Here is a 24,036-nt window from a genome sequence, read left to right as displayed (position 1 = left end):
AAGACAGACAATGTGCATCCCTCCCTTTCGTGGGTGAAGACGGAGAAAGGTTTAGTGTAGTCTGGGGTTCCTAGGACTGGGGCCGAGCAGAGGGCGTCTCGTAATTCTTTGAAGGAGGATTGGCATTCGGGTGTCCAGGGGAGGGGGAAGGGGACATCTTTAGCCAACAGGGAAAGCAGAGGTTTTACAATAAGACTGAAGTTTGGCAACCACTGTCGACAAAAGGAGGTGAGGCCTACTAGAGACCGCACTTGCTTCTGAGTTTTGGGAACAGGGGTTTCTAGGATGGTCTGAATTCGGTCAGGGGTAAGTTTCCTCCCGTCCTTGGATAGGAGGTGGCCTAGGTATGTCACTTGGGGTTGGCAGAACTGTAACTTCTTCCTGGAGACCTTGTGACCGTTCTCCGCGAGGAAGTGGAGGAGGTGAATGGTGGCTGTGACAGCAAGTGGGGTGGTGTCGGCCGCCAAAAGAATGTCGTCGACGTACTGTATTAACACCACTCCATCGGGTAATTGGACTGCATCTAGTTGTCTCTTGAGGGCTTGGCTATAAATGCTGGGACTCTCAGTGTAGCCTTGGGGTGCCCTACAGAATCTGTACGACCGGGCTTTTAAAGTGAAGCCGAACAGGTAGCGGCTGTCTGGGTGGATGGGGATGGAGAAGAATGCGTTCTTGAGATCAATAACAGTAAAGGTAGTGGCAGTGGACGGAATTAGGGTGAGGATGGTGGTGATGTCTGAGACCACAGGGTCCTGAGGTATGACTAATTTGTTAACTTCTCGTAAGTCAACAATGAAGCGGTATGCTTTCTCATCTCCCTCGCCTTGCTTCTTTACAATGGGTAGGATAGGGCTGTTGCAAACATTACTGACTACTTCTTCTACTACTCCTGCTTTGACTAGGGACTGGATGATTTCCACCAATGCCTTCTCACCTTCGGGCGATATTCGATACTGTGGAAGCTTTGGTAGCACTGCGTCCGGTCGGACGGTTATGTGTACTGGGTCGATCACCATGCGCCCTACATCTGAGTCGGTTTTAGCCCATAGATGTGAGGGTAACGTGTCGAGTAGGGACAGGTCAGCATCAGTTATAGAGAGCATACGTCGTGTGTGACAAGGTCTGAACAGATCTGGGTTATCGTGCAGGATGACTCGAACTCCGTCCGGGGAACATCTGATGGTAGCTCGGAAGTGTTTTAGCAAATCGAGTCCCATAATAGCATCGGGGGTGTTGGAGGAGAGCAGAAAGGTCGTGTCAGTGGCGTTATCTTCTAAGTCAAAGGAGATTGGTGCTGATAAGGGGTTAGTGGAGGGCGTTCCATCGAAGCCTATTGAGGTTACGTGTGAGCCAGACAAGGGTGCCCTAGGAATCAGTCGTTTAGATAACGCACTACGTGTCGCCCCAGTATCTACCAGGAATGGAGACTTTGTGCCCAAGACCTTAGCAGTGACGTAAGGACCTTGCTGGTCAACTCGGAGTTCGACTGGATCCCTCCCTTGCCCCTGGCGGTCCTATGCGAAGTCATGGGTGCTTTCGTAGTCGGACTGCTGACACTTGTTTTGTCGGGGGCGATCAAAGGTGTTTGGTCTGCCTGGCCTGTCGTTGATGGTGTCGTTCGTGTACCCTCGTCCCTGTCCTCTATTTCTGGGGTCATATGCTATGTCTCTGGGGTCCCTATTTTTGTTCATTTCCAGAAGGACCGGGCACTGGGATTTCCAGTGTCCGAACCCTCTACAAAACGCACATTGGTTCCCATCTAAATCTCTCCGTCCGTTGTAGGGTGCAGGTGTATGGTCTCTAGGGGGTAGCTTTCTAGAGGCGGTTGGTTGGTAATTCCCTTTTGGGGGCTCCCTTCCTATGGTCACCCCTTGCAACTGTGCTATCATTACCCTCTCCTTCAGTTCCTTTTTCTTCCTCTCGGACGCCCTATCGTTCTCATTCTTTTGGTTTTCATAGTATTGGGCCATCTGGAGGATCGCTGCGGGTTTGGAGGCTGCCCAACTACTCTCGCTGGTCTGTAGCTTCTGGGAGACTTCTTGTGACAGACCCTTCACATAATTCTGGACAAAGAGGTGATGTCCGGTTGCAGTGGTCATGTCCTGGCCACTATAATCGGAAAACACGGTCTCGAATCGAGAGAAGTATTCAGACACATCCTCCTGGGGTTTCTGGCAACAAGCCGTCACTATCGACCAGTCTACCTTTCTTTCTGGGATTAGGGTCTTCAACTTCTGTACAATCTTGTCTGGGAGCTCCAATATGGCTTTCGGGGGTTTCTGTCCCGGTTCTCGCTGTTTGTCTATGGTATCAAGTTGTACCCAAGTATATCCGAACGGCTCAGCGTGGTCAACTTTCCGGATTTGCTTCCACACATCAGCCGGCAGACATAACCCGAAGAACAAGTTGATATCTGCTAAGGTCATTATTGTTGAACCTAAGGCTGTACCTAGTTCAGTGTAGAAGGCAGTCGGGTTCTTTCTCAAGTCGGGTAGGGTTTTTCTAAAGGTCAAAATGTCTTGTCGGTCCCATGGCTGGTAGACCCAATTGTATACAACCCTTCCCTTCGCATCTTGGTGGTTGATGTCGTCATGTGTTCCCTGACCTCGTGGGGGGACCCAGTAGGGGGCGGCCTCTTTGATGGGCATCATGGTATCAGCCCTTCCTGCCTGGGGCTTAGTCGCTATGGGGGTTTCTGCTTTGGTTGTCTGTCTGTGCTCTTTAAGGTGCCGGTAGACCTCGAGTGTACGAGTGAAGAGGTCCGTCACATCGCCCTCTCCTTCTTCCCCAATGTCTACCTTCCTATATAAGGCCGCTAAGCCTTCGGGGCCTTTATCGTGGTACCTATCCTCATATGTATTCAGGACGTGATAACAAAGTCGTACGACAAAGTGTCGTCTGCGGTTGTCGGCATACGAGTTATAAACGTCTGTTATATACTCCTCACTTTCCTTTCGCTCCACCAGTGTCCTTACTACCTTGTCGATTCCTGCTCGTTCATCCTTTGTTAGTCGATTCATTCTGGTGGAATCTTTCTTTCTCATCTCAGGGTCATCTAACGTTATCGCCAACGTTGTGTTCAGTACAAGAGGCTCGGCCGGCGCGGAGGCCGTGAGGACCGAGGCCCCGGTACTGCTTTCGCTTGTGTTTGGGGGTTGTGGGTGTTGCACTATCGGTTGGGAGGGTGCGTATGGAGGGGGCATGTAAATGATCGGGGGACCCAATAGCAATTCGTCATTCGTTCGTTGCTTAGAAGACAACTCAGGGTAGAGCATAGAGGAGGTCCTAACAGGGTACTGGCTTGATGTTTCAGGCTCTTGTCTTAGTTTAGCTTCCCTTCTCTCCTTTATTTCTTCCTCTAACTTTCTAGCGGCAAGGTGAGCTGCCTTTCGTAATTCCTTTTCTGCTTTTACTTCTTCCCTCTTTTTCCGTTGTGTTGCTTCTTTGCGCCACATGCCGATACTGTCAAGCATAGTAGGCGTCGTTTTATTACCACGCAGAGCTATTTCTAGCATTTCTATTTTATGGTCGTCGAAGGATCCCATCAGTGGCCACTAACTCTCGGGGTCCTTCTTTGTATATTTATGCCATAGCTTGCTATAAGCTACGGCGACTAGTCCATATTTAGTGAACATGTCCTTATTAGGGGTGCCTTCCAGTGGAGCCGGATCGTTCACCTCTAATAAGCGGTCCGGGCAGAACCAACTACCAATCAGTGGGGAGAAGACAGGCATGACGGGTTACAACGGGGACAAAAGTCTCCACTACCTATCTTTTCACTGCTTGCAAAGACTAGACAGAATATCTCTGTTCCTTGTTATTTGCAAGCAGAGAATACCTCCAAAGAACCAATATCGAACAACTGGTGTTCGGACAATCAATCAATCAATGGGGAGATAAAGATAGGCACGACGGGTTACAATGGGGACAAAAGTCTGCGTTACCTACCCTTCACTATTTGCAAAGACTAGACAGAATATTTCTATTCTACGTTATTTGCAAACAGAGAATATCTCAAAGAGCACTATTCTTCAAAACAATCAATGTTCGGACAATCAATCAGTGGGGAGATAAAGATAGGCACGACGGGTTACAATGGGGACAAAAGTCTGCGTTACCTACCCTTCACTATCTGCAAAGGAAGAGAGAGTATTTCTACTTTTCTCCGTTTGTAGACAGCGAATATCTCAAAGAGAACAATCAATAAGCAATACTAGTATTTTCAATCAATCAATCAATCGTTTCGCAATTTGTCGTGTTTCACGACCTTACCCGGACCGCATGGACAGTTTCTCGTCTTCCGCCTCCAGCGCCCGATCGTCCTCTACTCTCCGTATTTGCCGCGGCACTCCTGATGGTTCCCAGTCAGGACCGTAGATCACTCGAGAGAGGTCTGCTCGGAACCAGTGAAGTTCGGATGATCGGCTGCCAGGCGAGGGTCTATCGGGCAGGAGCTCTCCCGATCGTTGCAGTCGTTCACTCTGTCGTCGGGACCTCTCCCACTGGATCCACGTGTCGCTGATGGGCCCCACGCTTGGGACGCCAATTGTTAAATGGTAGCGGCAGTCGTAGTCGATAACCTTTCAAGTATTGCCCGGCGGTAATCGCCTCTTATACCATTCAATGCTAAACCAACAAAGAGGCAGGCGCCGGAGACTGGAAGGCAGGAAACAAAGTTTTATTCCGTCGGAGTGGAACACATCAGATCAGACAGCGAGGTATCGTCACGAGGTGCTCTAACTGCATCTCTGAGGCCTGGCCTCTTATACACAGGTTTATGACTTTATTGCAGGTTTATCATACATGGCACATTCTTGAGATCGCTTTGATACATGAAAGAACATCCTCAGAATCCCCACTTCAAGCTCGTTCCCACACATATCTACAGTGGAAGTCCCCACCCTACCCACAGTAGGAGATGGCTATCACACAGCTGGACATTCCGCCAATTCCCGGGGGTGTGTGCGACCGGTCGGGTCTCAGGGGGTGGGGGGTCTTGATCTACTGTAATCCCTTTGATGTGGGGTGTTTCCCTTACAGTAGGGGCAATAAACTGTATCCGCAGGGCTAGGTGATGGCCTGGGATCGGTTCGGACAATTGGGCGCAGAGGAAGGGGGTTATCAAAGAGATGCATGACCATGTATGGGATGTCGGTCAGGCGTGGGATGTGGTTCCATGGCAGGGTCGCGCAGAAGGAGAGGGTTTATGGCCCGTGTATGAGAGAGCGGGGGTGGCCGGCGTGCGGGGGAATGCTCGCAGCGCCAGGGGGACGCGCTGGCGATCGGCAATGAGCAGGGAGAGACCGGGGTGCCTAAAATGGCTGCCGTGCGCTTTCCAGTGTGTCGCGCTGGGGAGAGACAAGATGGCGCAGATAATGTTCAGTTCGCGAGCTAAATTTCCACACTAGGATGCTTGTTTCCGGTCCAGGGAGGACCTGGCTTGGCAGTTCGGGCTGGACTGTTCCCATGAGGCACAGGGTCAAGACTGATTTGCATATGGCCAGGTCTAAACTGGGGTGGCATGGTGAGCAAAAGAATTATGGATTTAACCCAGATCCCTTGACTGGGGGTGAATGTTTTGATTTGTTCTGCATTCCGTATTAATTGTATGTCTTTTGCTTTCTCGCCCTAAGTGCGCCAGGTATGCTCAGACGTGAATCCTGGGTTCACTGTGCCACTGGAATCAAGCTATCCTGGCTGAAGAGGGGTGAAACCCCGAAACCGGTCCTAGGATGCTTGTTTCCGGTCCAGTGAGGACCTGGCTTGGCAGTTCGGGCTGGACTGTTCCCAGGAGGCACAGGGTCAAGACTGATTTGCATATGGCCAGGTCTAAACTGGGGTGGCATGGTGAGCAAAAGAATGATGGATTTAACCCAGATCTCTTGACTGGGGGTGAATGTTTTGATTTGTTCTGCATTCTGTCCATCAATTGTATGTCTTTTGGTTTTATGTGTGACTTATGCTTTACACACTGATGTTCTTGTCAGTGTCTTTCTGCACTTTTGGTAGTATGGTGCTCTAACCATTACAGCACCTCCTTAATACTTGGCTTTTCTCCCAACCAATAGCTTTCCCATAGTTTATTCTGTTGCTTTCATCGAGGTGTGATAACTATTACCACTACTTCCTAACATTCTATTGGGTACTGTGAAGATGGCAATATTTAAAATCCAAGTAAGTACCAGTTATTCAAGCATTCACAAACATGTTGAGTCATTTTCTTAGGCAGAGATAGATATGTCTACCCTTCATCTTTGAATATTTCTACTAGAAAGCATCACTCAGATTTCAAAGATTGATTTCCTTATACCTTCTAAATTAAAGACTATTGGCCTAAATTTAGAGTTTAATGGACATGGTACATGCATATGTGGTGCAGTACCCTACCCGCAAAACTGATTGAGAAGGCAAGCGAACCATCATGTTTCTGATGGCAGTATTCCCACTGGCTCTGCTGCCAGAACCCTTATGTCAATGGCCCTATGGACTTGGGGCCATCAGTGTTAGTGTATCTGACTGTCCGTCCTGTTTATACCTGATGGTCTGATGTACTTTTATATCTGTTTGGGACCGCTAGGAAAAGCCTGAAGGTTCAAAACTGAAAAATTACTCCCACATCCTTGGAATAAAGTTCTGGAGTGTCAGGGATCATTAGTTATTTGCTTTACAAAAACAATCTCCTGCTTTTTGAGTTTGTTTTAGTAAAACAAAAAAGTTCAGTAAGTGGTTGCATGAAACCATGGTGGAAGCTAAGCAAATTTTCAGTGCCTTCAGAGGAGCTGCCATGGTGGAGGCTCCTTTGAAAGCACAGAGGTCTCCTGCCAAGTTAGCGGAGATCTTTAAATATTCTGGACGGTATTCTCTAATGGCCTCCACCACCAAGGTAGGCAGTAGGTTGTGTGCCAAACTTTAAATAACACCCTATTTCTCTCTCAGCCTTACAAGTTCTGTGAATTCATTTCACAGCATAACCACTAGTAAATTAATTGCATTGGAATTTCTACATAAATATTGTTCATTGAAACAAACATACTCTTTATGCAGGAAAATGCAGCAGGGTTTTATCAACACAGCAGAATATTACAATTTGTGATTTAGTAAGAACACTTTCCATAGGCTTTTGAGACATCTTTGAGCTCTAACCAGGAATATATGTGCTTTAGTATGTGATAGTGTTTTGGAATATCCAAAATGTAGCTCCCACACAGGTGTAGGTTAACTGACATGGAGGCGGTTTTCTCAACTTGGACAGGAAAGTATAATATTTGCAATGATCTGTAAGTTTGTAAGCTATTTTTTGTTTAACCCTGATTTTCCTCACAAGCTGGTTTGCAATTGCATGCTCATCATAACGACCCCAAATTATCAAGTACAATATGAGAAACTAGTCATGTTAATCTTCTGAATTGATTAAATGAATGTCCAATCACTGTTTTCCTCCCAAGGTGGTATCACAAGGGTCTGTCCAGACACGAGGCCGAAGACATCCTCATGAGGAAGGGCCTGGGTTTTTTTATTATCCGCGACAGCCAGAGCTCTCCCGGAGACTTCTCCATCTCTGTCAGGTGAGTCTTTTCCTGCAAACTTCAACTTACACAAGGCTTGGTAGCACCAGGCGATTTTCTGCTAGAATGTCTCATAAAGAAATATCTTCTGACAATTATTATATTCTAAATGTTGTTTAAGAAAACATTGTCCTATTTGCTCATTTTCTATTAACTCCAATGGGGCGTTATTTTTAAAAGATACTCTGATAACAGTATTATGGTTCCATTCCCACTAGTGACCCTTTGCACCTCTTTAAATGCTCTTTGGCACACACACCCTAGTGCCACAGTGGCATTTGTGCCCATGGGTGCTATCTCTCATGTCCCCTTTATTTCATTCATCCAAATGTTGGTTGTGGTCTCTGACACTTTATGCAGCACATGTACTGATATCCCTGAATGGTTAGTGGCTCTCCATGTCATGTAGGAGTGCGTTAGAGGCATTGACTGCTATGAGTGGATGCATACAGGGAAACCTATTTAATTGAGGTTATCACGTATCCAAAAAGAGGGAGTTTATTTTGCCATTTTTTAATGTGATGGTCAGTATCGGGCAGAGCTTGGCATGACCATACCATGAATTGTGATGCAGTGAACCAAAGGAAAACTGGATACTTTACTTATTTTATTTTTAATTTAATATTTTCATAATACACTTAGATGACCAAAGAAAGATGCAGAGCTCCTACGCATAGTATACAGAAGCAGTGTTCAGTTTTGTGTTCATACTATTTCACCACTTTGACACTGTGTTTAAAACAAAATATCAGGAACAAAATATGGCTCACCATTTGGGAAGAAACATATTGTCTTAGAGAGAATGTTTGAGCCATTGCTCTCAAAATACAATCTTGTTTCGGTTTTTAGACCTGAGGTCCCCATTATTTAAGGTGATACCCCAGGGAACCCCAAGGTGTTTTTAATTTACCGGGATCTCCCCATTGTCCTGTAGATTTTATCTAAGAACTCCCTCCTTCATCCGAGTCCATCAGGAGGTTGTGCCCGCCCTAGTGGTATTGTCCCACCAGAGTGGGGAGAGGTTGCTGATGATGAAGCATGACACAAACTACGTGTGATACTTTCTCTTCTATAAGAATGGTCTTCCCACGTATCCCAACAGTATTTCTGTGACGTCTCTAATTGGACTCTGACTTGTACCCCTAAATAGGGAAACAGTAAATGTTTCTTCTATTTAAGCTACCATACAGATTTGTGATGTAATAGTAAATGTTACCCTTTAGTGTCCAACCATTTTCCCCAAATTGGTATAGATTGGAGTTGGAGTAGTAAATATCACCACTTTAGTGTCCAACACTTTTCCCAAATTGTTTTAGACTGGAGTGGGAATAGTAATGTCACCTGTTTAGTGTCCAACAACTTCCTCAAATTCATATAGATTGGAGTGGGAATAGTAAATGTCAACCCAGTAGTGTCCAACAATTTCCCCAAATTGTTTTAGTATGGTGTGGGAATAGTAAATGTCATCCCTCTAGTAGCCATCCCCTCCCTAAAATTGGTATAGATTGGAGTGGGAATAGTAAGTGTCACCCCTTTAGTTTCCAACACTTTTCCCAAATTGTTTTAGATTGGATAGAAATAGTAAATGTCAAAACTTTAGTGTCTAACAATTTCCCCAAGTTGTTCTTAATTGGAGTGGAATAAATAAATACCCTTTTAGTGTACAACACCTTCCCTAATTGGTATAGATTGGAGTAGAAATAGTATATGTCAAACCTTTAGTGTCTAACCCCTTCCCCAAGCTGGTATAGATAGGAGTGGGAATAGTAAATGTGACCCCTTTAGTGCCAAACGCTAAAAATGGTTTATGTTGGAGTGTGATCATTTTATTTTATAATTTTAGTGTGCAATCCTTTATTTTAATTGTATTTGTATGTAGTAGAAATAGTTTGTGTGATTTAAATATAATTGTTTGTATTTAGCAATATAAGAAAAATAGTTGAATGTTTGCAATAAATACTATTATTAATTACATATTTTTATATAATAAAGCCATGTAAAACATTTTTGTAAATTTATTTGTTTTCAAAGTTTATTTTATTTATGTTTCCATTTTTAAACTTAGACTTAAAAATTAACATTTTTATATAGAGAAGTTGAAGCATTTTCATACGTTTTTATTATTACATACAAAATGTAAATCATATTTAAATTGTATTGCATGTTGTACATTCTCCACTTTTTTCCCATTGTGTAACATTTTTACAGCTGTAGCGGGAACGCGCAGCTAGGACGCCGTCGCTTGCCGGAGTCTTGCCAGAGTCCTGCCCGTCTGCGCCCGTCAGCGTCCCGGAGGCGTCTTGGCGGCGGGCGGGGCTCTGTTCACCGAGAATGAGTAATCTGGGCCCTCATTTGGTGCGGTACTCTTCTAGGGAGCTGCGCTCCTTGAATCATAGGGAGAGCTGCTGTTGTACTGTCTTTCCGGGCCGCTATAGGGGTAAGTCGCGATGTCCGGGTTGTGGCTGGCATCCGACACGGGTTTTGTCATCAGCCCCGCCTATTGACATAGCTGGTGCTGAGTATGCCTGCATGCTGTTAAACACCAGATCAGCTCGCAGCCATGCGCAGCACATCTTTGAGCTCCTCGAGACAGAGAAGCCACTCTGCCTAATGCTGACGGAGACTTGGTGGGGCGAATCTTCTAATCCCGATGTGGCTATGGCCATTCCGCCGGATTTTGACATCTTCAGGAAGGACAGAGCAAAGGGCAGGGGTGGCGGGGTCGCATTGGTGGTAAAGAAGGGCACGCCCTGCACTATCTTGCCCACTGAGGACATCCACGGCTCGGAATCGTTGGCTTTTTCAATTGTGCTAGCGCCGCATCAATCAGTAAAGGGACTGTTAGTCTACCGCCCCCCTGGTTCGCTTGGGACGTTTTTTGCTGACCTTGATTCGGTGCTGGTGGGTCTAGCACTGAGAGCAGAACACTGCTTAGTGGCGGGGGACTTTAACATCCGGATGGATGATCCGTCGGACCCCGCCGCTATTAAGCTTTTGGAGGCTATGACTCCGCTGGGTCTCACCCCGCATTTGCAGGGCCCGACCCATGACAAGGGGCACACTCTAGACCAGGTCTTCTCGACCTCTCCTTTAGTGGTGAAAGAGATTCTCCCGGTCTTGTGGTCGGATCACTGGCTGGCCAAATTTATAATCAGCGGCAACGTCAGGGCGCCTAACCCTGTCTCACAGCAGCGGGGACGAGCCTCTAGAGCATTTAGCAGGGTGACCCCTGAGATGCTGGCTCAGGCTGCTGCGACGCACCCTTGCCCTCTGTCTGGCGAGCTAGAGAGAGACCTGGAGTCCCTGCAAGAATGGCTGACGGAGAGGCTGAATGACCTGGCCCCAGTCCCGCCCCCCCCGCCTGACATCTAAGCGGGTCTCGGCCCCTTGGTTTACCCCTGCTCTGTGGGCTACGCGGCAGCAGTGCAAGGTAGCCGAAAGGGCCTGGCGGGCACATTATGACAGCAAGGACAGGTCTGCCTACAAGGCTGTGGTTAAAGCTTACCACCGAGACATCCGCCTCGAAAAGAAAGCCTATCTTGCGGGGAGAATCGAAGCAGCTTCGAACTCCAGTAAGAAGATCTTTACCATCGTTCGAGAATTCATCTCCCCTCGGACTACTGCTTCGGAAGAAGGGCCCGTAGAATCTTGGGCGGCGGATCCTGCGTGTTTTTTCACAGGCAAGATCAAACTCATCCAGGACTCCTTTCTATCGAGTGAACCGGTTACATTGCCGATGCCCGAGGCGGGCTCGCCTCCCCCAGTTGCGCAGGGCTCCTTATTGGCCGAGTTTCCATCTCTGCCAGCCTCAGCTTCTTTAGCGCTTATGGGCAATTTAAAATCTGGGTCTACGCTTGACCCCTGCCCTGCTAAGCTCCTGGGTAAACTGGCGGAGGTGGTTAATCCGCTGGCGCACCCTCTTCTCAACCTCTCGTTGAGTCTGGGAGAGGTGCCGCCAGTATGGAAGCAGGCAATGGTCATCCAGTTGCTTAAAAAGCCGGGACTTGACCCGAAAGCCCCAGCCAATTACAGGCCAATTTCGTTGCTGCCGGCTCTTGTAAAAATTCTGGAGAAGCACGTTCTGTCGGTGCTCTCCAATTTTCTGGAGTCCCATGAGATCTTACATGACTCCCAGTCGGGCTTCCGTTCACATCGCAGCACCGAGACCGCGCTCCTTGAGGTTTCTGAAACCATTAAAGGGGTGTTGGATACCGGGGGCAAAGTCATGCTGGTGTTGTCGGCGGCTTTCGACACCGTCCCCCATGAGGGCCTGCTCGCAAGACTCTTTGAGATTGGTCTGCGGGGGACGGTGCTCAAATGGTTTTCTTCCTTTTTGGCCGGCCGCCGGCAAACGATCTGGACATCATCTGACACCGCCGTAATGCCGCCTCTGGGAGTCGGGGTCCCTCAGGGCTCTATATTGAGCCCGACCCTTTTTAACATCTTTATGACCCCTTTGGCGGCGGTGGCGGAGTCATTTGGTGCCCGGATCGTGTCATATGCCGACGACACCCAGCTCCTCTTCTCTTGCGAGAGAGGGGCTGACTTTGACGGGGAGAGTATCCAGAATTGCCTTGGGGCTGTGTTCGCATGGTTCCAACTGAACAGCCTCAAGTGCAATTCCGACAAATCGGAGGTACTCTTCTTCGGGTGCGATACGGAGCCTAGATGGCAGGCCTGGTGGCCCATCGACATGTTCCCTCCGTCCGGCTCTTCTCCCATGGCTAGAAACTTGGGGGTTAAGATGGACAAGGGGCTGACGATGAAAGCCCAGATCTTGGGGGTAACCGGTACTTGCTTCGGCCTGTTAAAAATGCTGCGGAGGTTCTTGCCTCTCTTGTCCGAGGAGCACAGGAGGTTGACGGTGCAGGCTCTGATAGGCTCCAGGTTGGATTATGCCAACATTCTTTACCTGGGCCTGCCAGAGTATCTGCTACAAAGGCTTCAAGTTGCACAGAACGCGGCGGCCAGGGCCATCTTTGGCCTAAGTAGACGGGCCAGCGCCTCTGGGTTGTTGGTGACGTTACACTGGCTACCCATCCGCAAACGGATTGCCTTTAAGGCTCTGACCTTGGCCTACAAAGCGCTCCATGCTGTGGGAGCTAAACATCTCCAAAAGAGACTGACCTTTTACCATCCGACTCGCTCGTTGAGGTCAGAATCTCTACTTTTGGCGGCAGTTCCGCGTGTGAAGAGGGCTCGCCTTGGGGGCCGCTCTTTCAGTCTGTTGGCCCCACAGATGTGGAATGCACTACCGCTCCCTTTGCGGGGGGCGTCTACTCTCCTTGATTTTAGAAGAGGTCTCAAAACCTGGCTGTTTTCCCAATAGGTCTGCCAGTAGTTTTGCTTTCTTTTTGTTTATCTTTTAACCTCTTTTAGCTGTGTTGTGTTATTCTGAAATCTGTTCCCCTTACCTAAAAGCGCCGGGACACTCTTTTTGAGTAACCGTTGCGCTATACAAAAGAATAAATAACATAACATAACATAACATAACTTTTCCTAAATTGTTATATACATATTTTCAACATTTCAACTTAAGTTTTTTTGTATATGTTAAATAATTTTATATAGTTTATACTATTATTTTATTTGTACTTCTCATTCTTTTACATTTTTGACATGTTTACATGTTTAATATTTTTTGTAAAAAATGTTAATAGTTCAAAATTTTTACATTTTCTCCCATTCATTACTATGGGGAGATAGTATTTTCTTTAGTTTTGGTTTAGTGGGCATTTTTGTTTCCACTACCTTTTTTTTGTCGTCTATTTTTGTCATTTCTAGTCATCATCATCAACAAACTATTCGGTTTTATGAGTAAAACCATAAAAATCAAACAAACATGAGTAAAAACGTGTTCCACAATACAGGTTAACAACTGTTAATACATCAAATTACACTGGGTTCATAACTAAAATACATAGATTACAGTGCAGAAATTAATCAAAACTTGACCTGAGTCTTAGGGCTGCCCTTAAAACGTTAAGAGTGTACAAAACAGTATCTGTAGAAAGAAGTTGTAAAAAGATAAAAGCTGGTTTAACCCTCCTGAAACCAGCCTTTTTAAGAGGGATAATGAATAATTTTCTGGGAAGATCATAAAAACTGCAGAACAATGGGCGGAAACCATATTGAATGTAACTTAAAAAGTTATTTTCATCGCCCCAAGATACAAGTCTACCCAGAACAATTCGACCCACCACCTTTATCACAGAGTCCAGAAGAGAAATGGGCCTGTAGCGAAGGGTACTATCCCGGTCTCCCTTTTTAAAAATCGAACAATGATCGACTAGGCCCAAGAGTCTGGGTGACCGACCTGGAGTGCAGCATTAATGACAGATGTGAGAACCGGTGTCCAGGTGTCTACATGGGTGATGTAGAGATCAGCCGGGATCCCGCAAGGCCCAGGGGCCTTATTTGTAGACAATCCTAGAATACCAGCCCTCACCTCCTGCGTTGTAAAAACAAGGTCAGTCTTGCCTACCTCCCTTTCCTCCCTCTGTGTTAGGCGGCCATCCGACCGAAAAATGCCCTTAAAATGGTGTACCCAGTCGTCCTCTGTAATGTGGGCATCAAATCGGTCCATTATCCCCAGATAGAATGGGACTATTAACGATGCCCCAGAACTTTGAGCTATTGCGCAATGTGCTAGCCTCGACTAAATCAGACCATGCCTCCCCCTTCAGGGCAGACTTACGGGTAGCTAAAGCATCCTTATATGCTCTTCGTAGGCCTTTAACTGCCACCTGGTTCCGCGGTCTAGCAACCAGAGCCTTTCTCAGGGTCCTAGAAGCGTGGGAACACACCAAATCGAACCATCTTGGGCCTAACTGATTGCGGCCCCCACCTGGGGCCTGTAGTAACTTCCCTATAGTAGTACACATTTCCCCAGATGCATCCATAATGTCGGAAGCGCTTGCTTCACCATCATTACAGATGGCAAACTCTCTATGACACTGAGTTTGGAGGGACTCATGAAATAGCTCTGGTACTATATGCCCCCACTGCTTCTTCCTGCTTCTCTTTGGGGTCCTGCCTCCCCTACCCCCCCTCCCCCCCTTGGTGTTACTGTGTGCTTGTGATCAACCTGTTAAAACACAAACAGGATTATGGTCACTGTGTACACTCACCTGGACAGTAAAAACAATGGCTAGAGAAACAAACGGGGTGGATATAAAGGCAAAATCAATAAAGGACTCGCACCCTCTCCCAATAAAAGTAGGAGTAATATCAGTTTTCCCTGGGGGCAGTTTGTTCATAACAGATGTTAAATCGAATTCGTTCAAGATAGAATTGAGTTCAATACCCTGGGGTGTGTGTTCCATATGCAAGCTAGCTTGTTGTGCACAACCCATAGCTTCCACTCCTCCTCGCCTGATATCTCCACGCATATGAATATTAAAATCCCCTGTTAGAAAAATATGATGGTGATTCAGGTCTTTCAAATTAATATCCTGAAGAACAGACCCTAGCTGCGCGATAGTGCCTTCCTCCATATATGCAACTCCTGCATTATAAAAATGTAACTGCAAAAGCTTGCTTTGGCCGCTAGATAGCAAAATCGCCTGTAAATTGGGGGAAACATGTAGTGAAGTAACGGAGATGCCAAGGCCTGCTAGTGAGACAAAGGTAACAACCCCCCCCCCCCCTTAGTTCTTCCTACCCTGGAAGGAATCGCTGGCACAAAAAGGGTCTTATAGCCATCCAAGTAATAGCTGTTTTCTATAGCCCAAGATTCCTGGAGGCATATCACGTCGAAGCTCTTAACAAAAGACAGCCATTCAGGGACCTCTATTTTACTCGCCAACCCCACAATATTCCAGGAAAGAAATTTACACCCTCCATTCACCCTGGATACCTATTCCGGGGATCATGTCTTTTCCTGTTGTATAGGTGCCGCAGGGTCAACCTGCACACCGTCAGTCGCAATCTTCTAATGAGCTTGGGGGAGTAAACCTATTTGCTAGGCTCACCCCAATAGCCCCCACCGTTCGACCCCCCTGGTCCAGGTCTAAAAGCCGCTCCCGCTGGGGCCCTAAGTGGTATAAACTGGGTCTGTAAAAATATCCCAGCGGAAGGGCCAAGACTGCTGAGTTCCAACACCTATAAATTGTTTCCACAACCGTACTCAAAATTTTGTTTACCACAACAGGGTTGTTAAAATTAATAATGTCACAGTCTCCTGGACAGGTTTTCTTAGCACTTCCCACCCACTGTGTTCTGCGCACCATGAGAATTTGATTTTCCACTCTAGGCTCCGGTGCGATGTTAGAATTGATCCAATACACTACCTTATTCTTCAACTGAAAGAAGTCTTCCTTAGTCCCGGGATCAAGGGGTGGAATATTAGCTAACTCCACAACAAGCAGCGTGGACTCAGGTGGGAGGTGAACAGAGCCGAGACTGGGAGAATGGTTATATAATCCCCCAGGAAGTGTGCTTTCCCTCCATCCCCTTCCTTCCCCCCCACAACCAGGTCTGGACAAATCTCCCGCTTTGAGACCCAGAGGTTGGCGACACTGAGAAGAAGTAGGGTTCAAAGGGCTCCCCCACTTACCCCCCCATGATTGTCTGTTCGGGCCAGAGAGTCAATCCTGTTTGTTGGTGGTGCTGTTTTGTCAGATAACGCTGCAGTTGCCACAGGACTAAGCTGCTTTGTGGTAGGCGCTGCTCTAGCTCCACTCCCCGTGCCACTGCCGCTAAGGTCAAGGTCATAGGCTGTGGAAGAGGGGGGCTTGTGACTAGGGGGGCACGGTCTCTTGGCACGGATGCTGTCAATGCGGCAAGGTTATTTTCCAGCGCAGAAAGTTGAATTAGGATGGGGGTCTAATTTAGTATCAAGTGCTGACAGCAAGGCTGCATTGAGCGTTTCTAATGTAATAGCTTCCGGATTAATCGCCGCTGGATGTGCCGCTGCAGTTGACTGTGATGCAGTGTTCTTTTGGCGTTTACAAGGGCCCCCCACTGAGGGGCTCTTCCTCATGGCTCCTCCTGCACCTGCCCCAATACCGGTAGTCACGCCAGGCCCTAAAGTTGGCGCTGGTGACTGAACACCGACACGAATGGCAACAATTGGTGATAGGGGAACAATACTCCCAGCCTGGCATTGTGACATGTCTGCCAAATCTACTTGGGGGGAGTGTAGCTGTGATTGAGCACCTAACGGTGGGAAAACAGAAGAGACCAGTGGGGGCTGATATATAGGGGAGCGAGCTAGTCGTCTTGTAGCCAGTTCAATCTCCTTGTCCAATACCCCAACAGCACGCTGCAGGAAAGCGTCCATAGTGTTCATCATATTCACTGGCTCTTTACTTATGGGTCCAATCACCCCCTTGCGTCTCCCCATTGACGAAAATCTTTGTCACTTAGCCCAGCCTAGCCCAACACCCCTGTCGTCGTTCTCTATGGACAGAGTTTCTTAATGGCACCAGCAGGAGAACATAAGGTAAGTAAGTACCACGCTGATCAAAGTGATGCACGATGATGCACTTGATGCACTTGACCTATGGGCTGAGATAAAGGCAAGAGAGGTAAGAGAGGTGGCGGGCCAACAAAACCAGCTTGCCAACACTGGGCTCATAGATGTAGGCAATAGGCGGGGAGAAAAAAATTGTTCACCCTAAATGTTCTCTGTTACTTCCAGGCCCCTATGGGTGTGTCTAGGGGTCTCCCTCTCAGTGCCTGGTGATGTGCAGATCCACTGTTCTAGGAGCCTCTCCCCGTGCGGCCTTGTGCTCTTGCTTGTGGGCCCGCCTGGCGGGCCGGCCTGCTACTTTGTGGGGTTATGTAGGCCTCTGCCCCAGGGGAAGGCTCTTGTCGTGCTGCTGATCCGGCCGGCCCGACCATGCGGGGCCCAATCCGCGATCACTGTGTTCTGTAGTTGGGGCTCTGGCGAGACTCCTGCCCTCAGCTTCTATAGCTGCCCCAGGCAACCTCTCTGCACTTCGTCTCCCGGTGGCGCTGCCTCACACACTAGCTGATCTCCCCACCAAGGCCACAGAGACCACCCCCTCCCCCCAAGTTATGCTCCGCCGCTCCTCCGCCACTGCCGATCGGGCTTCCCTCGCTGCTCTCCTTTCGGGGGATGCACCGTCTGTCTCTGGGCTTTCCCAAAAATGGCAGGCTGCTTTGGGCCTCACCTCCGGACCCAGGCTGAGCACAGTGCCACGGCCGGCAAGGAGCCCCGCTGCAGGCACCGGGGACTCAACCGGCACAGATCCGTTGTGTGCTGCCTCTCACCTCCAGCTCTCTCTGGGTCTCGGGTCTTGGCAGCCGACTGGACGACGCACACCAGCCCTCTTCAGCCCTATAATCCTGACGATGGAAACGCTGTCCCATAGGGATTACGTACTGGTTCCGACCCCATTGAAATCCAGCCTGAATGACCGTCTGGTTTCAATTTCGACCGCCTAAATTTTAATTAGGCGGTCAGAAGTGAAGCCATAGACATTGGTTGGAAAGCCTCAGATCACAGGTCGGAGGCTTTCTAACCGATATCGAAATAGGCCTCTTAGTTGTATTAATAGTAGTGGATTTTATTAATGTGTAGTTTGGGGTTTAAATCAATGTTTTAGTAATGTTTCCTTATGTTATATTATGTTATGACACAATTCTTATAACGAATAAGTGTAATGTACATGTGTTTTTGGGAATGTTATGTGTTTTATGGGTAGGTTTTCTTGTTTACTTTACAGATTTTTGTCAACGAACATATCCTATGGGTATTGGGGATTACCTCTTTTTTTTTTAAGTAACTCACTTTCAGTTCAGAACAAATTTGATTTCCTTTTTTGGGGTTTTCAGGAGCTTTTCATTTTTTTAAAACACTTTTCAGGTTTTTTATGGTTTCTACATACTGTGGATTGCTTTGAGGGATGTCTATTGTATTGTATTCATTTTATTTTTGCCTTTTTTGGGGGGCTTTTTGGTTCCAGTTTGGTGGGTTATTGCTTTTGAATACATGTATACGAAAGAAGGTCTACAGCTACTGAACAGGAAGTAATATTTATTTTATTTTTGGGGTGGCAAATATTATATTTTATTGTTCGCCTGAATATTATGTGACTGTTATTTGGAAATGTATGGTTTATGTGTTGAATTTAACTTAAGTTATTGATTTTGTCTGTTCTTTGAGCTTTTTTGGTTGGTCAGGCGTTTACATTTTTTATGTAAATAATTTGTTATCTTGATTTAGATTTTGTGACAATTTTTGGGGGACTTTTGTAGGTTAATATTATTTTAGAATATGCTTTGGCTATTGTTTCTAAGTAATATACTCCTTTTTGTTTATGAAGAGTTTGACTTTAAATTGTAGCATGTTGTACATTCTTTTGCTTTGTTTGCTGAGTTTATATTCAATGTGTCTAACACATTGCTGCATTCGTAGTTGTTGGTAGCTTTGCGCTTTTTGTAATGCTTCAATGAATTTATAGAGTGTAGGCTGGGTTCTGCCTAGTGTGGATTGGAAGGCTTTGTGCCATTCTTCCACTGTGCTGTTTGTTTTGGCTTCCTGGTGCCAAGGTGCTGTCATAGACATTCCACCATGGTATGTGAAATGTGGATTGGAATCTGTATCGCAGCGATGCAGTCTGCCAACCTAAATGTCTTTTAAATAATCCATTAGGGGGCTTATTTTGAAGCGCTTTCTTTAGTAAATTGTAGTGGTTAGCTACCTCTGTGACAAGGACATAAATTAGTGCTTGGAACAGACTGAATCCTGCCGTGAGGGGAACGGCTGAGTCCCTGTTGGTCAATTTCATTTCCACTTTGCCGACAAGCCGTGAGGGGAACGGCGGTGCTTTGCCGGAACTACTATACCCAGCGACCCTCTGTTTGACACGCCCACAACACCAGCTGAGGCGGGTTAGCCTTCTTAAGGCCGGTGCGCCTCCCGCAGCGCGGGACGCGCTTGGAACAGACTGAATCCTGCCGTGAGGGGAACGGCTGAGTCCCTGTTGGTCAATTTCATTTCCACTTTGCCGACAAGCCGTGAGGGGAACGGCGGTGCTTTGCCGGAACTACTATACCCAGCGACCCTCTGTTTGTCACGCCCACAACACCAGCTGAGGCGGGTTAGCCTTCTTAAGGCCGGTGCGCCTCCCGCAGCGCGGGACGCGCTTGGAACAGACTGAATCCTGCCGTGAGGGGAACGGCTGAGTCCCTGTTGGTCAATTTCATTTCCACTTTGCCGACAAGCCGTGAGGGGAACGGCGGTGCTTTGCCGGAACTACTATACCCAGCGACCCTCTGTTTGTCACGCCCACAACACCAGCTGAGGCGGGTTAGCCTTCTTAAGGCCGGTGCGCCTCCCGCAGCGCGGGACGCGCGCGGGCAGCGCCCGGGCGAAGCCCGGGCCAAGGGCGGGCCCGTCCTTGCCCGTCAAAGGCCGGATAAGGCTGGGCTGGGCATCCCCTCTAACATCAAGGGTGGGACTTCATTTAGTAAGTATTGGTCCTCATTGTGTGGATGAAATCCTTTACCTGAGCCTGTCTGTCTGTGGACCCTACTTTGCTGGGAGCTGGGTGGAGTGGCGTTGCTTCAAAATCACCACGTAGGCTGAGACCTTACGTCCTGCTAATTGCGGTTCCTGCACATTAAGAGGAACTGAAGTCAGTCGTGTCGTGAGAGCAAAAGGTGGAGAAGCAGGCTTATCCCGCTGTGGGACACTGAACTCATTTGTGGAACAATTAAGAGCACTATCTGTTAGCCCCCACTGGAGTTGCCTGTTATATAAGACTTACTATCATACTGCTTATCATGAACACCAGGCCTAGTACGAGAAGAAAATCGTCGGTGGGGGGTTCCGTTAGAGGCACCCTAGATCAGTTCATCACAAGGGCTGCCTCAATGCTAGAACGAGAAATTGTGCACACCGAACGGAGATTATCATCTGAGTTACTGAGGAAACGCTCCTCGTTAGGGGCTATCCAACTAGCTAATACCCCCTTACATCATAACATACATACTGTTGATCCAGAACTAAATGCTGACATAGGTATCCCTCCGCAACTACAAGATATAACTGATTCGCAGTTAGGTCCTAGGGAACCAGTCACCGTAGATAACAGTATAAGCTCACAAAATGAACTCTCCCTCGAGGAACAGTCAGCAACCCCAGTAAATAAACATCTCATTAAAAAGAAAAGTATAATTAAAATAAAAGATCCAGGACCTGGTCTCTCAAAACAAAATAAGAAACGTGGCGCAAATAAGGGAAAACGAGGCCACGCTAAACCCTCAAATAGTGCTACAAGTGCTGTGAATATAACTGATTCACCAGAATGTAATACTGGTTCAGGCAGTACGACAGCGCACCCATATAAAGATTTAATGAGGGACATAGAACAACTAGTTAAGTCCCTATTAGCTCCTTTAGTGGAAAGGGTTAAGAGACTAACAGAGCAGTTGGGGTCTTTGCAAGACACTGGCACAACTAACACGAATCTGTTGAGGGAATTGTCATTGAAAACCTGCACGTTGAACCCCCCAGGCCCAACACCTGAAACAACCACGAACACTACAATCCCCGGAAAAGGTGCTGAGACGCTTTCTTTTCCTAATAAGAATTGTACAGCCCCACAGAATAAGCACACAGACACAATGAAGTCAAAGTGTAGCAGTGTTCCAAACAGTCAAACCTATGAGTCAAGTAAAGGCGTTGAGAGAGCACTCACAGATAAAAAATCTAGGGGCCCTTCTGCACACATTGATCTCCCGCCAGAGGCAGTTCCATATGTTGTGGCACTCACTGGGGTTCCTGAATTAGAATGTGGGAAATTTGAAGGGTATTATACTCTTAAGAACAAAGCAATGCACTGGCTTAGAGTGAACAGACCATTACCCCCCAACTTAGACGGTGAGATTCTTCATGTAAGAAGGCTGAACTGGGTGGGACAAAGACCTAAAAATGTAAAAGGCGATGTTATAATCGTCAATTTCAGAGACCATAGAGTGGTAAACTATATCAGAGACTGGCTTCCAGAGGGGAATGATGGTGGTATATCCACCCACGATTTAAGCTATTTTTACCCGAGATCTCTGATAGGAAATTACGTGAGCGCAACAAATCAGAGTGCTCAGCTGATGGTAGATCCCACTTTTAATATCCCCACTTCCAACCGTTTTACTTCACTTTCCGGATTGGAGGGGGTCGATTGACTGCATATTCCCTCTCCCAGTATTGCTGCTCCCATCGAAAAGCCAAGGTTGGGTGACATTGGTCTAGTATCCTGGAACATAGCTGGCCTGTCCTCCAAATTTGATAACAATGAATGGAGGGAATATGTGACTAGGTTTCATGTTATTTGTCTCCAGGAAACGTGGGTGGTGGACCATAACCCCTTCCAGCTAGAAGGATATGGTTGTTTTGCTGTCCCCGCACAAAAACTAGCTCCAGGTAGGCCCACTGGGGGATTAATTGTATATGTGGACCTGCAACTGGAAGGAGTGTGGTCCAGTTTGAACTGGAAATCCAACTACTTCCTGGGTTTAAGGTACCAAAGAAATAAAATGAGTTTCATCCTTGTTAGGTTTTATAACGCTACAGCATCGAGCAAGGAAGGTTCTATATTGTATGATTTGCAGATTCAATTGTCTGCTGTTATAGAGCAGAGTAAATCCACAGTGGCTCCCTATATAATCCTGGTGGGTGACCTAAACTGCCATTTGTGCCAACATCTAAAATCTTGCATGGGGGGTTGGTCCGGTTGCACTCTGACAAAAGGTCTGCACTTTGAACACACGAAAGAGGGGCGGGAGCTAGAGAAAGTGATGAAAACTCACTCACTTAAACACACACTTGATTTAGTGAGTGTAGATGAAGGCTCCGGCCCTCCAACAACTTTTAAAGGGAGGGGGTGCAGTTCCACAATAGATTTTATATTAGTTTCCAACTTATTTTGGGAATGGATAAAAGAGGCTACAGTCGACTGGAGTATATTCAGTGACCATAATCCACTTGCACTATGGATTAAAAATTGGTCCTCCAATAAAGAAATAAGAAGTACGCCGGATGGCAGTCTTGAGAAGGTTACAGATCAGGGGAGGCGCTTAAAGTGGTCTCGTATTGATGGAAACGCCTTTTTCAAGAACTTAATTAAGGAAGGGGGCAAAGAGCTTGAAATTTGCTCTGATCCCCTGGCTGATGGTTGCACAGTGACTAAAGCTTTTGAATCAATGGCCATTCGCATAGAGAGCCTACTAAAAACCTCCCGGCCTCCCAAACAAACTAATGTGCCTAGATGGTTTAATAAAGATTGCTCACGGGCACAGAAAGACCTCAAGGAAAGCCTAAAATTGAGACCTAGAAACAAACCACATATAGCACATTGTAGGACTGTCTATAAAAAAGCCATTAAGTGCAGGAGACTTGCCTTACAGTCCCAAACCTGGGAAACTTTAAGGGAAGCCGCGGAGAGGAGGGATTTAAGTACCTTCTGGAGTACCATAAACAACCCATGCTTCCAGGATTCCGCAGCACCAGTAATTGGCACAACTATCCTACCAGAGCGCTGGTTTAATCATTTTAAAAAATTATATAACTTTTTAGATGAATACCAGGAGGTTGAAGAGAAAATTTGCCCGTGGAGGACAGTGATTGAATTCACCCTTGGTGAAACTAAAGCGGGCATCCTGGGACTATCACATAATAAGGCCCCAGGCCCTGATGGGATACCACCAGACCTCTTTTTATCCAACATAGAATTCTGGGTCCCAATATTGACACGTGTGATCAATGCAGCTGTGGCCACTGGTATGCCACGCTCTTGGTCAACAGCCACTATAGTGCCTATTTTTAAAAAGGGCAAAAAGGATGACCCGCAGTGCTATCGCCCTATCTCCTTAATTGACGTAACCGCAAAAATCTTAGGTAGAATGTTACTAAATCGCCTACTGGACTGGGCAGAGGAGCACCATATAATCTCGGATTTACAATATGGGTTCAGGACCGGTAGATCAACTACGGATCAATGCCTGAATCTCTATTTACTGGTGTCAAAATACACTATAGCCAGTGATCAGTCAATATATCTGGGATTCATGGACCTCTCGGCCGCGTTCGACCGAGTGAACAGGGAAAAATTATGGAGTCTGTTGATCAGATTAGGAGTAGAGCCAGGCCTTGTAAATATCATGAGAGCACTCCATTGGAATACCTCCGCCAAAGTACGATTCAATTTGGCGGGATACACAACTGCACCTTTCAATTGCACGAGTGGAGTAAGACAGGGCTGTATTCTAGCTCCTTTCTTATTCTCCCTGTATATAAACGAATTGGAACAGGCACTGTGCAAATTGAATGTTGATACGCCGAGGGTAGGGTCTCGCCCAATTCCAGTGCTGTTATACGCAGACGATGCGGTCCTTCTGGCACGCACCCCAAGAGGGCTGCAATGTCTGATAGATGGCTTTGTTGACTTTATGGATACCCTAGACCTGGCAGCCAATCTAACTAAGTCTTATGTGTTAATAG

The 24,036-nt window shown here is 47.0% G+C and overlaps 1 protein-coding gene across 2 annotated transcripts in view; it reads left to right on the top strand.

Annotated features, from left to right (window-relative positions):
• The window catches only part of GRAP2 (GRB2 related adaptor protein 2), a 486,852-nt gene that overhangs the window by 297,445 nt on the left and 165,371 nt on the right, over positions 1-24,036 (top strand). For both annotated transcript variants that reach the window (XM_085601255.1, XM_085601253.1), the window contains one exon: positions 7,446-7,565. In XM_085601255.1, the coding sequence (XP_085457381.1) occupies positions 7,446-7,565 (120 nt within the window). The remainder of the gene's footprint in view (positions 1-7,445; positions 7,566-24,036) is intronic.

This window comes from Triturus cristatus, chromosome 4_2 (genome assembly GCF_964204655.1).
Source record: "Triturus cristatus chromosome 4_2, aTriCri1.1, whole genome shotgun sequence".
NCBI lineage: Eukaryota > Metazoa > Chordata > Amphibia > Caudata > Salamandridae > Triturus > Triturus cristatus.
The sequence above is the reverse complement of the archived record's forward strand: the minus strand, read 5'-3'. Positions and strand labels throughout refer to the sequence as shown.